The sequence below is a fragment of the Achroia grisella genome, unplaced genomic scaffold, assembly GCF_030625045.1.
Source record: "Achroia grisella isolate CSIRO2021 unplaced genomic scaffold, CSIRO_AGI_Agris_v1 utg970, whole genome shotgun sequence".
Lineage (NCBI taxonomy): Eukaryota > Metazoa > Arthropoda > Insecta > Lepidoptera > Pyralidae > Achroia > Achroia grisella.
The window spans coordinates 1,174,492-1,191,603 of record NW_026713076.1 but is presented as its reverse complement, the minus strand read 5'-3'; the positions used below and the strand labels follow the sequence as shown (position 1 = coordinate 1,191,603).

Here is a 17,112-nt window from a genome sequence, read left to right as displayed (position 1 = left end):
AGTTCCTTGCCAGTTCCTCTCAATTGAATCTGTGTATTGAACTGGAAGATATGGAATAGAATAGAATAGAAAATCATTTATTCCAATAAACTTAATTGAAGCACTTTTGAATAGTCATAACAATATTTTTTTAATCTACCGCTCATTTGGAAAGCTGTCTCATCACAAGAAGAACGAGCAAGAAACTTGCATGTTGCTCTTTTAAATAATCCTCGTAAGTTCACATTTTACAAGTTGAAACATGTGAATACAAACTACCAACCAGCACTAATTTATTAGGGTCAAATACAAAAACACAATAAGATTAAATCAGTCCTAGTGATAAGAGCAGACCAGTCCCTACAAGCAGCACCCGTTCACGAGTAAGACGGATGAGCCAGCCATCACCGCGCTCGACCATATTTTAGAGAGCCCAATGACAATGTATGGAAAAATCATTAATTCAAAAAATTTGATGTTTCACAATCAGCTAAAATTATTTAATAAGGGTCAGGCAATTACCCATTGCATTTAATGTTGTAAAAATATTTGTATTCATTATTATTTAATGTTGTAAAAATATTTGTATTTATTATTATTTAATGTTGTAAAAATATTTGTATTTATTATTATTTAAAATACTTGCATTGTCACTCCAAAAGAAAGTAATATTTTTTTAAATGTAAATTTTTATAATCTATATAGGATCTCTGAATATTTAAGTGCTTGAGTATTTAATTGAATTAGTGCTAATTGGTAGTTTGTATTCATACACTTAAACTAAAAAATGTAAAGTACGAATAAAGACTCTAAGAAAGGACATAGGCTACTTTTTAATGCGAAAAAAGGGTTGTAATGGGTTGAAAGGGGAAAGTTTGTATGGAATATTGTCATTTTTATAGCTAGAAGCTTGAAATTTATTTTTGAGGCTGCTGATTAAATACTATATTACATTCAAATGTTACCCTTAAGGGGGTAAAAAATTTAACCTAATCAGGATTGAAGTTTGTATGGAAAATCATTCATTTTATTTGCTTTTTTTGGGTAGCTTATTGTTATTTTTTCTTTGTTTAGTCCAGGTGACTATAACACGCGGGCACAGCTATTAATAATAATAAAATAAAGTAGAACTACAATGGCAGGAAGAAATAGTGAAAACTCTCCCAATCATTTATCTCATCTACAGGTGTCATTCCAACATCCTTACACACAAGCCTCAAGATATTACAACTTCAACCACTTCCTTTCGCACTTCTCCAAAAAGCTGTAATACTAAACACATGTATAATTGTCTGCAAATTTTTGTTGTCCGTTTAAAAAGTCTTTATCACCATCATTTCTTTTATAGCTGTTATTATTTGCTGATAACAAGTTTATCACCTCATCAAAGGTAGATATATAATATAAAGAATAATAATAATAATAATATTATAAAGAGGTACCGAAATACGGTCTTCTTGACCTGCGTCGCCACCAGGCGCCGATGCAGACACGCTCGCCTGCGCTTCGCAAGTCTCCGCCATCACTCTGCTGTATAAATATTCTCTCACTAACACTTATTACGTCAATAAAAACATTACTTTCTATCACACCTCACAGCAATGGGTCTATGAATCCAAGAAAGAAAGACGTTTGACTGTGACTCGACATGTTTGTTAAAAGTATCCGAATACGACCGTCTAATATATAGAAACATGAAAATAGTGAATTAATTACCTGTTAATGAAAATTTTGAATGAATATCTATTTGATTTTCACAGAAATTCTAAACAATAAATTAATAAATGGCATTGCAAATTCTGTAGTTTGATGATCTGTCAGTTTGTTTTTTTAAGTGATACAGATAGAAGTTAAAGTTAAAGATACTGATACGAATACAGAGTAATATAAGGTCAAGTACTTACTCATTTCATACTATGACAAAGTTTAGATAACTATGGGCACACTATGTTATATTAAGCAATAATAGATATCTAGATGTATTGTTAAATGTGGTTGGGTTTCTGTAAAATTTGTTTATAAATTTAATAAACCTGTGACGCACAGGGTAGTCAGTAGTTGTACTGTGCTGTCTGCGTAGATCATAAACAGTCTGTTCTCAATTACAAGCAATTTAGATCATACATTATATTGTGTCATGGTTGGTTTATTTAATCTGTTTTTCTTGATATTATACATTATGTATGGTATTTGAAGATATTCGATCGAAATAGAGTGACAATTTGACAAAGAAAATAAAATAAAATTTATCTCTCTTCTTATGAAAGTGTTTTGCTATAAATTGACTAATTTCTTTTGTTAATTAATTGCATTTCATGACATTATATGTTTAAATGTGTATTTATCATAAGAACTTAACTTATAATAAAAGCATTAAATTGGTTTCTTTTGTATAATCTCTAAAAATATGTTGAAAAACATCTGTGACGTCACGATTCCAATCAGCTGAGGCGTTTGGCCGAGGGAGGGTTTTGTGATAGTGAACAAAACAAACAATCAGAATGGGGGGTGCCGTGAGCTCGGGCCGCGACAACAACGAGCTGATTGATAACTTGATGGGAGGGAAGTACATCCGAACACGGACCGTGGAAAAAGTGTTCCGCGCACTGGACCGCGCCGAATACATGACCCCGGACACCCGGGACCAGGCTTACAAGGATCTAGCATGGCGGAATGGGCCACTGCATTTGTCTGCTCCCTGTATATACAGGTAAACGATTATTTTGTGCATGTATCTAGCAATGTTACTTGTTTTTATTTTTATTTTAGATTCTACAATAACCACATATTGAGCAACGCTGGATTAGGTTGCACTAGCCATGTTCTTGAGCTGGCTATAACCATGCTATTATTACTATGGTTTATCAGGAATACTGAGTAGATTATTACAATAGTTAACATTAATAATGTATAGCTAAAACTTCACAATGACAATGAAAATGAATCCTATTATTATTTTTATTATTAATTATCTTATATACAGTTTTATATTATTATATTATCTGTGGTCTATTTATTTATCTCTTTGTTATGCCTGAAAAAGTATTCAAGTATGATTTTTGTATCAGTCTATATTTTCAATTATGTATGTATTTCTAGCTATGCATTTGTATCAGTTGTCAGTACCCAAAGCACAAGCTTAAAATTTATAGTCTAGATGTTGTTGAATTGTCATGAGATTATTATTATTATTATTAATTATCTCTATTTTGTATATCTACTTCTCTCATTTACATTGTTATGCCTGAAAAACTACAAGTGTGAGTTTTGTACAAAATCAATAAAGTTTTAAATAAATAAATAAATAAATAAGCAGTTATATTTCATTAAAGTCTGATCAGTGGTTTTTGTGTGCAAGAGTAAGAAACATCCATCCATAGTCACAAACTTTCATGTATATAATATTAAAATTTGTATATCATACATTAGCACATATAAAGCAGTAAATAAATATTTATGAATGATGTTATTCAACAGTGAGGTCATGGAAAGCCTGAAGCTGAAACCGGGTTTATCATTCCTGAATATTGGCTCCGGTACTGGCTATCTCAGCACCATGGTGGGATTGATACTGGGTTCTAGCGGGATCAGCCATGGTGTTGAAGTCCGTCCATTTGTGGTGGAGTATGCGAACAAGAAACTCGGCCAGTTTATAGAAAATTCAGCTATTCTGGATGAGTTTGACTTTTGCGAACCTAGGTTCTATCTTGGTAAGTAAATCATATATTCTTTATATATAAAAATTGTGTCACGTTGTTTGTCCGTCATGGACTCCTAAAATACTGATTGCAAATTTGATTTGCATATTGTGTGCAATTTGATCCAACTTGAAAGATAGGATAACTTACATCTCAATTTATAGTCCCAATATTATTTTATTGCAAATTATTTTTCTATATAAAGAAGCTATTACCCGCAGCAACACCTGGCCGGGTCTTCTAGTATATAAATTTTTTTTTTCTATTTACATCTTGCAATCAGTTACGACTATGTACAGAAGTGGTAAAGTTATGTTATGGGTAGAGAGTGATTTCCAGCAAAATCATCATCTCTTTAGGAGGTCCTGATTTGTCATCAGATTCCATGTCTTTTAAGATGACTAAGTTTTCAGGGACTATTAGTTGGTTGGCTAGCACATTAGGATGATTTCCTAGCGGTGTCTTGTATTTGGATTTAAATTAGTTCATTAGGTCTCTTTTTGTCTGAATGTGCATTCTCAAAGTCAGCTGGTAGGCCACGTCCATAAATAATAATAATAGCTGTGCCCACGATTTCACCCTCATGAAATTTATAGCCTATTTGTTATTCTGATGGATAAGCTATATTACTGTAAAGTTTCATCAAAATTCATTCAATAGTTTTTGCGTGAAAGAGTAACAAACATCCATCCATACTCACAAACTTTGGTTTTTATAATATTAATAAGATATTTATATAAATTTTGTTTCACATGGTTGTATTGATAGCAGTATAGTGTACACTCTAATACATACATTTGCCGTAATTATTATCTTATTAAATGCATATTAAATTAAATTTTGTTTTCAATGAAACTGCCTCAGTGATCTAACAGTTAAGCAAACCACTTTACTTCTAATGCTGGCGGGTTCAATCAAACATTTGTATTCATGAGTCCAATACTCATGGGTTTTTGAAAACTCTGGTTTTCCATGTATATTTATGTGTTTACAAAAAAAAATATTATTTATATCACTTGTCTAGTACCCATAACATAAACTGCTTAGCTTGGGACTAGATGGCGCTGTGTGAATTGACCAGGGTTATTATTATTATATTAAATATTTGTACACACAAGCTTGACACTGGAATTATTATATGTTTTTCCACTTAATATCTTCGAACTCTGCTCTCTCTCACTATTTATAAAAACCTGTCCATGACTCGAGGTAAGAATATCACAGTAGTTGATTTATCTCTTACTTTTCTTCTGCCACTGCCACATATATGTATTTGTTACATTACTAAACAATTAGACAAGCACCTCTGAGATTTCCGGACATAAAGTTGAATGACAAGACTCTTGAAGTTTTTTTATTGTGGCAGCCATCTATACATCTATACATATAAATAAAATTGGAGTGTCAGTTTGTAATATTGAAATAACCGTTTTTTACTACATGCATATGAATATAAATACACCAAAATAACATTTTTACAATTATTGTCTGTCTGTCTGTTTGTTCGGGCTAATCTCTGAAATGGCTGGACCGATTTTGACGGGACTTTTATTGGCAGGTAGCTGATGTAATAAGGAGTAACTTAGGCTACTTTTATTTAAAAAAAATAAAGTTAAATTCCACGCGGACGATGTCACGGGTGCAGATAGTTTAAAATAAAGAAGAAGGAGAAGAAGTTTTATTAACAATCAATACTTATATAATATTTACATTATTATACTTATATATATTTTCACCAAGCTGAAGAGTAAACGCCACTCTAGGATGTGTATCCTTTATGGTTGTAGCTTACTCATGTATAAACGGAATGTTTATACATGAGTAAGCTACAACCATAAAGGATACACATTTCATTACGAAACGAAAATTCCAAAGTATACACTATATAGTGAGGAGATACAAACTATCACTCCTAAGAGTATCCTTCAATACTTGTCTCTGACGGGTCTAGGTAGCGAACTTTGAAAAAAGCGAGCACAATACATCTATGTAGATCGCAGTGCTACAAGTCTTAGCACCTGTATATAGCTGAAAACCCTCAATAAAAAAATATACTCATGTCAACTATATATTTTATGTATAAGGAGTGGTCATAGCAGTCTGTTGACGGGGCTGACAGAAATGATGTGATGTTTAAAAATATTATCTGCAGTATAAGTCGCATTACGTACAGGGAGATGCACTGTATCTGTTCGCAATGTGTACAATGTTTATGAGAAGAAATAAATGCAATTATTATTATTATAATTGTATTTATTCGTTTTTATATGTTGTTTTTCTGACTTCTTGGTGTTTTAAGTTAAACAAAGTCAGAATAATAACATGCAAATTTGATTTAATTTCATGTTGTTTTTCATATATGGCACTTAGTTGTGTCTACCCGGTAATGTATTTGGCGTGAAGATAATTTTAAGTATGATTATTTTTAAATGTAATATGTTATCTTATCTTGTGTGTCATAATATTATTATTATATAATTTGTTGTATGTTTATCTGTTACAAGTTGTTTGCCTAATCGATTGTTATCTTTTAATGTAAAGTAAATATTATTGTTATTGAAATGTTTTTTTTGTATATAAGTCGGCCTCGATTATCTAGTGGTTTAGCACGCTGTCTTACTTCTGAGTTGCGGGTTCGATTCCACACACGGTACAAACATTTGTATTCATGAGTATATGTAAGTTCATGTAAATGTTATTTTGGTGTATTATGTATCGTATTTATATTCATATATATGTAGTAAAAAACGGTTGTTTCAATATTACAAACAGACACTCCAATTTTATTTATAATATATGTATAGATAAAGGCTTTAAATAATAAGAAATAACCCTTGACAATTCACACAACGCCATCTAGCCCCAAGTTTATCAGAGCTTGCGTTATGGGTACTAGACAAATGAGAGATGTACTTAGTATTTTCTAAATTCATATATAACTAGCTGTCCCGGCAAACGTTGTTTTACCTTAAAATAAAAAAAAAAAATTATTGTTATTGAACATTTTTTTTTAAAAATAAATGTTGGCCGATTCTCAGACCTACTCAATACGCTCACAAAATTTCATGAGAATCGCTCAAGCCGTTTCGGAGGAGTATGGGGAACGAAAACTGTGACACGAGAATTTTATATATAAGATATAATATACATAGTAAATATGAAGACTAATACAAACAATCGTAGTTATGAATACAAAAGTTTGTACCGTGCGAGGAATCGAACCTGCGACCATCGGAAGTAAAGCACTGTGCTAAACCGCAAGACCAATGAGGCCACCAAATACTTTATTTTTATTATTTTTACAGTCTATCCTGGTATCTACTGAGAACAATTTAAATTCAGCCAACTGTTTATTCATCAGGTAACGGATTGTGCCTGGCGCCACTCCAGGCTCCATACGACCGCGTGTACTGCGGCGCGGGCTGCCCTGAACAATACGAGAACTATTTCAAACAGCTCATAAAGGTATATATTAATATTATAAATCACTTCTACTTTGTCGATTCCTGAAGATTGAGGGTCGTGACCACCAGGAATGCTTCTTCCAACCAAAACTCTCCAGGCATTTTTATTTTGTGCTGACTGTATATTTCTCTCACTCTCGTACAGGATTAGTCGTGCAAGTGCCGTACAACGTAGTGCTTCCATCAACGTAGGCTACCATTATACATTTTTCCAATTTATCTGGTTTCCGAAGGGCCATGTGGCCGAAAGTTAGCAGACGCTGGAGGCACACAGTCGTTAGTGCGGCGTTCCGTCCCTGATATTCCTTACATTTTGCCCCAACACCACATGTAGAAAGTATCTATTTTGGATTTTAAATCACTATACATTTATATGTGCATCGTGATTGAATAACCAGGAATTAACCACGATGGTTTCCCTAGATCCCATTACTAACAATCACCTTCCCTCACTAAGTGACAGCTTGAACAAATGTCGCTTTTTATGCGCTGTACAACGAGATCCAGGATCTTTGTTATTGAGGGGTTTGGGCTATTGTCAGGTGCTTAGACCTGTAGCACTGCGACCTATATAGATCTATTCTGCTAGCCCCTAGCTTAACAGACAGTGGCGGCGATTTTGTTTTATACTATGTAAAGAAAACTCTTTCTATTAAAATTCTATTCTATTCTATTCCTTCCTTCCTAGTTCTTCTCAGCCCGAAATCATTCCGATTTGACATATCGTAGGTGTCTGTAATAGACCTACATGAATAAAGATATTTTGAATTTTGAATGTATATGGTGCGTGTATTGGAACATCGTTCTGTTCTGTTCTGTTCCGTTCCTTCCGTTCCGTTCCGTTCTGTTCTATTTTGCTATTCTATTCTATTCTTTCCCGCGCGAAAGTCGATTCCAATGTATCTGGTGTATTGGAACAGATCGGCGGGATCCTGGTGATGCCTTTGAACGACAACTTGGTGCAAATGGAACGTGTCTCTGAGACGGAGTGGACCACTCGCACGCTACTCAACGTGTCCTTCGCACCACTCCGAGAACCATGCAAGAGCGAGACCAGCGAGCTCATTAGACTAGGTAAGTAGATCAAATAAAATTAAAAATCATTTATTTTTGTAGGACATTTTAGCCGCTTATGAGCGTTAAAACCGTAACTCCAACACTCCACAGTCTCCCTCACCACAACGTTGGTTTCCCTACCGTCGAGTTCAATATACAGATTCAATTGAGAAGAACTGACAAGAAACACAGCTGAATAGTCTTTTTTTTAAAGTCAGTTTATTTATATTATCTATATATATAACTCAAAGGTGACTGACGTAGTGATCTATCAACGCACAGCCCAAACCACTGGACGGATCGGGCTGAAATTTGGCATGCAGGTAAATGTTATGACGTAGGCATCCGCTAAGAAAGGATCTTGATTAATTCTACCCCCAAGGGGATAAAATTGGGGATGAAAGTTTGTATGAACTTTGTCAATTTCAAATCGATCGGGCTGAGACTTTGCATGCATAAAGCTACTATGACGTAGGCATCCCCTAAGAACGGAATTTCATGAATTCCACCTCTATGAGGATAAATTAACGCGAGCGAAGCCGCGGGCAAAAGCTAGTACAGTTATAAAGATAAATGAAATCATGAACAATTATTGCCACGTTCATCATTCAAGTAATCGTTTAGTAAGTAAGTGAGTACTGAGAGTAGTGAGGCTTTGCTCTATAAATATGATTTAACAGATGTTTTAAATTTATTTAAAGTTCATCCAGTATATTCTTTGTAATTATTGTATTTTTAAAAAGATATATTGACTTTTTAAACGATACTTACATATGTTGACCACTGTGGTGTAGTGGGGGTTAAAATAACGCTCTACCACTATAATTGCGGGTCCCATTACCGTGCAAAACAATTATTGGTATTCATGAGTAGATCCAATAGTAATCGTTTAGATATTTTTGTATTTCTATCAGTATTACTCTGTATAGTACCAGAGTAGGGATTTTGTTCCTACACCTATTGATAATGATAATTGATATTGATAATTGATAGTTATAATTGATAATCTACGGGGATGATAAATAAAAGATACGTCCCGTAGTGAGCACTTGATGTTATACACTGATTTATTGTATAGTAATATATGTATAGTGATATGATATATGCTACGTAAGTGATAATTTATAAGTATATTATTGTTATGGTACGGTGTTCCATACAACCAGTGAATCTGATCTGTTTAGGACTATGAATTCTTAAGAGTTATTTCTTTAACAAAGTGCAAATGTAAGTTTGTATGTCCCGATACTACACCCATGTTATTTCTCTCTGTCCAACCCATGTTTCCAGTTTACTGGGAGAAGTACATCTGCGCCAGAGAACATAGTAGTGTTATATTAGCATTTATGTATTTGATTATGGATCTTCCATGCATTGTTTATTGTTTTATCATAATTATACCAGAGGTAGACTGTAAGTAGACTCTGTGGGTACTGTTACTGTATGTGGGTCTAAGGATAGTTAAAAAAAAAACAATTATTTGTATTTTAAGTAGGAATTAAGAAGAAAAGCGCGTGAGTTAAGATTAGTAACAGACTGATCATTTGTCCTTGTCTCTCAGCCGAAAACCGCGAGTAATACGAAAGGAATGTATCAAGAGGGTATTGTTTTATTAATACAATATATTGATGTGGAAAGCTAAAATGGCTCTTTCGGAACCATTGTATGTACAGTGATTGTGAAACTGTAGCAGTACCAGTATCATCTAATTCACCCGTAAGCAGCTTGCTGTATAAGCTGTATCGGTTGCAGGTTGTCTCTGATATATTGCCATATGGTAATCATCCGATATGGCAATGCATGAGTCACACGGTGAGGTGATGTCAATATTCAAGGGTCGGCAACGCGCACGTGACACACCTGGTGTTTCAGGCGTCCATAGGCTACGGTAACCATTTACCATCAGATGGGCCGTATGCTTGTTTCCCACCATAGAAGTATAAAAAATGTACATATGTATAGGCGACAGTGAATATTTAACACCCGGTGGACAATCAGCTTGTTTCCCATTACAATTAAATAAAAAAAAAATGTGGGTTAAAAAAAAGTTCAAATAATTTCAGAGAAATTCTCAACAACAACGCCAACAGTCTACAATGACGCTGTATACCGTTTTTGGAATTACAATCATAAGGACCTATGTTTAGAGTGTTATTTCTATCGAAATTTCGCAACATCTGCATTATCTGTCAGTTCTCAAAAAACATTTTCAATATTTCAATTATTATTTAAAAAAGTGCTCGGTTAGCGAACTTAAAATGTAAACAACTCGAACGTATAATGAAAAATTTAATAAGTTTTTTATTTGCACATATACACGATATTTATCGTAGAAACCTATTTATTTTAGTCGTTATGATTCTTAACTAGCTATTCGCCCCCGCTTCGCACGGGTGTACATGTATTATATATATAAATCTTCCTCTTGAATCACTCTATCTATTAAAAGAAACCGCTTCAAAATCTGATGCGTAGTTTTAAAGATTAAAGCATACATAGGGACGGACAGACAGCGACAGTGACTTTGTTTTATACTATGTAAAGAAGTAAAGTCGTGTTTAGTAGTCATTAATAATTGTACTTAAACAAAGATACAAACTCAATGTCATAATTAAAAAATAATTCATTGAATTATTAAGTACATATGAAATTTATTTGGTATCAAAGTGATACACAGAAAATTATAATATTATTGTAAACATATAGAAACATAACAAACAGAAGTCATAGTAAAAAAATTCTCACGAATACTTTAATGAAATTTATAGTTCAATCAACATTTTACGTTTTATTTCTCTACCGGAGCACATTTGAAGTAATCACCGTCGAATGGTCAGATAACGCAGAGGTATCGAGATGTCGGTAGGTAACGAGGCTTGCGCGTGCAGAGGAGCAGTGCCCGGTGCGGCTGCAGCAGCTGGCGCGGGCCCGCGTCCGCAGCTCCATGCGGGCCGGGCTGCGGCGCAGGCACCCGCAGCTGCGCTCCCCGCCGCCCTCGCCGCCCCCGCGCGCCGCCTGCCCGCGCCGCATCTGCATCCCCATCGACGACGACAGCGACCTCGGTCAGTACCCGCGCCCCGTACTGTAGCTGCGGCGCAGGCACCCGCAGCTGCGCTCCCCGCCGCCCTCGCCGCCCCCGCGCGCCGCCTGCCCGCGCCGCATCTGCATCCCCATCGACGACGACAGCGACCTCGGTCAGTACCCGCGCCCCGTACTGTAGCTGCGGCGCAGGCACCCGCAGCTGCGCTCCCCGCCGCCCTCGCCGCCCCCGCGCGCCGCCTGCCCGCGCCGCATCTGCATCCCCATCGACGACGACAGCGACCTCGGTCAGAACCCGCGCGCCGTACTGTAGCTGCGGCGCAGGCACCCGCCTGCGCTCCCCGCCGCCCTCGCGCCGCGCGCCGCCTGCCCGCGCCGCATCTGCATCCCCATCGACGACGACAGCGACCTCGGTCAGTACCCGCGCCCCGTACTGTAGCTGCGGCGCAGGCACCCGGCCGCCCTCGCCGCCCCCGCGCGCCGCCTGCCCGCGCCGCATATGCATCCCCATCGACGACGACAGCGACCTGCGCTCGCGGCGCAGGCACCCGCAGCTGCGCTCCCCGCCGCCCTCGCCGCCACCAGCAGCAGCAGCACAAGGAGCTAGCAGGCTAGCCCTTTGCAATCAGTATACCACTTCCCCTTATCTTATCGAATAATGAAATGCGGTACATCATAGTTACTTCTACGTAACATTTCAATATCATACTCTGTATAACATAAGTTCGAACTGAAGTAATTACGACTTACACACTTGTTACTTAATATTTAGTGACATATTTAACTCTATTGCTTGTTGTGTTCACAGAGGGCCTAAACGTCCTGCACGATTTGGACCGCAACAATGGGGCCAACGAGATGAACGCCCTCCTCAGCCTCGTGCTGAGTATGGGGCAGAACCGCGTAGCTGGATCGCTGCGCTTCGACACCGGCGACACGTCGTCGGACTCGTCGGCCGACGAGGACGATCCCCGACCCGGCGGCGGCGACGACGACAACGACGACGGCAACGACGGCGACGCCGGCACCGGCTCCAGCAGCGACCGCGCACTCGATCTGTCGGCAAACCTCTCGGACAATCGGGACAACTCGCCGAGAGCGAGCCGCGGTCGCGGATTGCTTACATTTGAATTCCGAAATGTAGCTCGCACAGAGGGGGACGACAATCTAACGGGTCCATTACTACCGCCCCCGCCTCCACCCGATGATGCCGGGAGCTCTCGGAAGTCTACAGACACCGATAAATCGGATGATTCATCACCTAAATCAGGAAAAGGCGATGACAAGACTCGAGAAGTGCCATCGGAAGTAGAGATCTATTTAGGCAAATCGAGCGAGGCGATGCCGAGTACTTCCAAGGAAGGGGAGATGGAGTGGGAGGAAAGCACCGAAGCCACCCAGGAGCTGGTCAGCGATGAGGAAACCACAGAGGAGGGACCGAAACCGAAGCCGGAGAAACGACAGAAGCTGGACAGTGGCATTGGAGAGAACTCGCCGTCGAGTTCCTCACCAACTAAGACTGATTCAAAGACGGACGAGTCGTCGGACGCAGACGGCTCGCGTCGCTCCGACAGCCTCACGGAGGACGTCGATAAAGAAGCATTGGCAGGTGAGTTTTCTAGTTCATTAAAACGTTGGCTGATGTATCAATTATATTTCTTTACTAGCTGTTCCCGCGAATTCGTCCGCGTGGTTTTTAACTTTATTTTTCTAAAATAAAAGTAGCCTAAGTTACTCCTTATTACATCAGCTACTTGCCAAAAAAAGTCCCGTCAAAATCGGTCCAGCCATTTCAAAGATTAGCCGCAACAAACAGACACACAGACAGACAAAAATTGTAAAAAATCTTATTTTGCTATATATACCGTATATATATTCATATGCATGTAGTAAAAAAACGATTATTTCAATATTACAAACAGACACTCCAATTTTATTTATATGTATAGATTAACTCTCTTGATGGAAGAAACTAGGCTCTTTCTTCATACCATACAATACGGTAATACTTTATTAATATGCCGTATTCTAGTTTCCCATAGTATAAAACAATCTCTCATGAATACAAATGTTTGAACCGTACCAGGAATCGAATCCGCATTAGACAACCTCGGTGGTCTAGCGGTCTAGCACACCGCTTTACGTCCGATGGTCGCGGGTTCGATTCCTCGCACGGACAATCATTTGTATTCATGAGTATGATAGTTAACGGTCTGGGTGTTTTCTATGTATATTATGTATGTATTTACGATATCTATGTATTTGTATCAGTTATCTAGTACCCATAACACAAGCTTTAGCTAGCTTAACTTGGGTCTAGATGGCGCTGTGTGAATTGTCCTGAGATTATTATTATTAACAGAAGGAAGATGGTGTGCTCAACTGTTGGACTACCGAGATCGTGACAATTACCCTAAACACTAGAAAGTTAACTACTTGCTGAACTGTGGATCCATAATGAATGAAATGAACGTTTATATATTTTTCCAACAAATTTTAACCTAATTACTTATTTATTTAACTTCAATGTAAAAAAAAAATAATGTAAGAAAGAAAGAAAGAAAGAAAAAAAGTAAAATATTTTATTCAGTGCAATGTACAAAATACAATATAAACAACAAACGAAAAAAAAGAGCAAATAAAATGTACATATAATTAAACTTAATTTACCATAATTAAAAAATAAACATAAAATAAACATTTTTTAATAATCCAATAATACACACGGTGGACTTAACACCTACCAGTCAGCCATGAGTGGTGCAGAAAGATTGATTTCATTAATATATGTTCAGAAACGTTCAAAATTTCAAAATTCAAAATTCAAAATATCTTTATTCATGGTTCATTAATATATGACACATAATACAGAAACGTAAAAGATATAAATATATATTGCATAAGATTCTATAATAAACTGTCAGAATCTACGCTAAATCTGACAGAGAGGCAATTCAAATTTTATATTAAACAAATGTTATGTAAAAAAGCCTATTATAGGATAGATGAATTTATAGATGATAGCAATATTTAGCAAGAATAAGTTTATTTGCGGACAACGGCGGCGTGGTGGGCCGGGTCATTGGGGTCCCTAAAATATGGTCGAGCGCAGTGATGGCTGGCTCATCCGTCATACTCGTGAACGAGTGCTGCTTTTAGGGACTGGTCTGCTCTTATCACTACGACTGATTTAATCTTATTGCATATTTATATTTGACCCAAAAAATTACTGCTGGCTGGTAGTTTGTATTCACAAGTTTCGACTTGTAAATGTAAACTTACAAGGATTATTTAAAAGAGCAACACGCAAGTTTCTTGCTCGTTCTTCTTGTGATGAGACAGCTTTCCGAACGAGTGGTAGATAAAAAACAAATTGTTATGACTATTCAAAAGTGCTTAAACTAACTTTATTTGAATAAATTATTTTCTATTTTATTCTATTCTATATATAACAATAGCACTTGCCGTAGAAAATTTATAAGGGTCTAGATTTTTTAAAAATTAGGGACTTTTGTACCATCTAAGTACATGTCAGTCCCATTGTACCCTAAAACCAATCACTCCATCACCTCACCAGTGAACAAATTGCCTTAGCCGCGCCGCCCGAAGGATCGAGGGATTAGATCTATGTATCTTAAGATCTAGTGATCTATGTATCTTAAGAATATCCCCATCACAGACGTATAGCGTTGTCTAATCTTATAATGTACGCACAGGTCGCAGACGGCGGCAGAAGAGGTCCCGTGGCGGCCCGGAGGCGCGCTCGTCGTCCGGGTCGCGCGAGTCCGGCGCGGAGCCGGACGGCGCGGACACGGACGGCACGGAACCGGACGGCGCGCACCGCCGCAAGCGACGCCCGCCGCAGCGGTCCCGCCACCACGAGGACGACGCTCGCCGCGTGCGCCTGTCGCTGTGCATGAAGCGCGCCGTCAAGGAGCTGCCGCTGCCGCACGCCCTCAAGAAGTACGTCAACCTGCAGCGCTGCTTCGAGTTCTAAACTCCAGGCTCCCTTATACCATCAGGTGTTGTTGCGGTGCGGTGCGATCAGTGGCGTAGCTACCTAGGGGCTAGGCGGGCCGGTGCCCCGGGTCCTCGAGCTCATGGTGCCCTCGAATCTTTACCAGAAAATCTCGAATCGAACTGAACTTTTCAAAATTTCCCTAAATTCTTTCTGTGGGTTGGCAGTGCTGTCAATTTGACGGATAGCGATGTGTGCGTTTTAATATAACTATAATGTAGGGCCCCCCTCTAAGCAGTGGGGTCGCATTTTTTTCCCCCGGGGCCCTTGGTTACCTAACTACGCCACTGGGTGCTATGCGATGCGGTGCGGTGCGGTGCGGTGCGATGTTTCATCGCGATGCGTCCTCTCTATGTCTATTAGAGCCCTTTAAAATATTGTACACTATCCTAACATCTGCTGTTGATTATGTAACACATTTGTTAAGAGACGTGATGTGATTGATATTTATGCGATTATATAAGATCGATTTGACAGTTTCAGTTACCAAACTTGCATGGAGCGTTATTGCAACTATCAAACGATTTGTACATAGTCCCGAAGTTGGCGATAACAACGTGTTTGAATTAAGAAACAGTTTGGGTAGCTTTATTTATACATATAATTAGTAATAATCATGGGACCTTGCCACGTTTTATTTTTATTGAGTTCCCGATATTTCGGCAGTGTTTCAACCGCCATGATCACGGGTAAACTGAAGAGCAGCGGGTACATAGTAAATGAAATATTTTTTATGGGCAGACATATGCGTCTACCTTCACACGTCTTCGTTTGTTGCTAAACTGTACTCACAGTATCTTCACGTACATTTAAAACGTTTAATTAAAAAATATAAAAAAGTGATCAAAATGTGTTTAAATGTACGCGAAGATACTGTGAGTACAGATGAATATCGAGCGAGTTCCAATAGTAGCAACAAACGAAGACGTGTGAAGGTAGACGCATTTGATTACCCATAGATTTTTTTATACTACGATGGTGGCAATCAAGCATACGGCCCATCTGATGGTAAATGGTTACCGTAGCGTATAAATGCCTGAAACACCAGCGGTGTTACATACGCGTTGCCGACACTTAAGAAACCTTAATATACCCTTCTTGAAAAACCCCATTATTTACCATCTACTGCTACTCTTCTGTTTACCCGTTATCATGTCGGTTGAATCTATAAATATCGGGGACTCAATAAATATAAAACGTGGTAAGATACCGTGATTTACTATTATACGTATCAGTTTTGGATATGGTTACATAATCATAGCTGTATGAACATTGATGTCATATTATTTATATTATTAACCGGGTCTTAACACGAATAATTTTATGGCAAATAAAGGTATTTACCTCACCGCCGTGGTCACGAGCTGACTGGAGTAACAGCGATGTCAACTCCAGTCAGCTCGTGACCACGGCTAGTGCAACCTAGTCGAAACGTCGAGAGAGGTAAATACCTTTATTTGCCATAAAATTATTCGTGTTAAGACCCGGTTAACAATTTAAATAATGTATATTAAACACGAAAGTTTAAAAGTAACTATTGATGTCATACACTAAATCTCCTTCCGCCAGTCATAGCGCGGTACTCCTACGATCAATATAATCTCTACATATAACCTATTGTTCGTGTTAATTTGTAAATATTTATTATTAAGTATTGTGATTTTACGACGGGACACGGGAGAGCGGTGCATCCCGTCATGTTTCGGTTATGTTACAATAAATGGACTGTTTGTTGAATCTTTAAGTCTGGACCCACTGCAGCGCGGCGCTGCTAAATCTATTCTTCAGGCTTGCTCTTTTACATACATTTAGAGCAGAGGTTCCCAAATTTTTGGTTGTGGACCCCTTGCCATATTTT

At 38.1% G+C, this 17,112-nt stretch overlaps 1 protein-coding gene across 1 annotated transcript; it reads left to right on the top strand.

The window, feature by feature from the left end:
• The first annotated feature begins 2,018 nt into the window (after window positions 1–2,018).
• Window positions 2,019–16,028, top strand: LOC131854120 (uncharacterized). The gene is made up of 7 exons (XM_059205251.1): window positions 2,019–2,689; window positions 3,457–3,689; window positions 7,039–7,142; window positions 8,062–8,215; window positions 11,086–11,259; window positions 12,045–12,845; window positions 14,953–16,028. Exons 1-7 carry the CDS (start codon window positions 2,481–2,483, stop codon window positions 15,231–15,233), a joined length of 1,956 nt encoding a protein of 651 aa, XP_059061234.1. The 5' UTR covers window positions 2,019–2,480; the 3' UTR covers window positions 15,234–16,028.
• The last annotated feature ends 1,084 nt before the right edge of the window (window positions 16,029–17,112 follow it).

Bases quoted from the DNA above. Each gene is read 5' to 3' on its own strand.
- LOC131854120 (XM_059205251.1), top strand. From the start codon at position 2,481: ATGGGGGGTGCCGTGAGCTCGGGCCGCGACAACAACGAGCTGATTGAT. The intron at 7,143-8,061 runs GTATATATTAAT...GTATTGGAACAG, and splicing joins ATTTCAAACAGCTCATAAAG to ATCGGCGGGATCCTGGTGAT. The intron at 12,846-14,952 runs GTGAGTTTTCTA...ATGTACGCACAG, and splicing joins CGATAAAGAAGCATTGGCAG to GTCGCAGACGGCGGCAGAAG.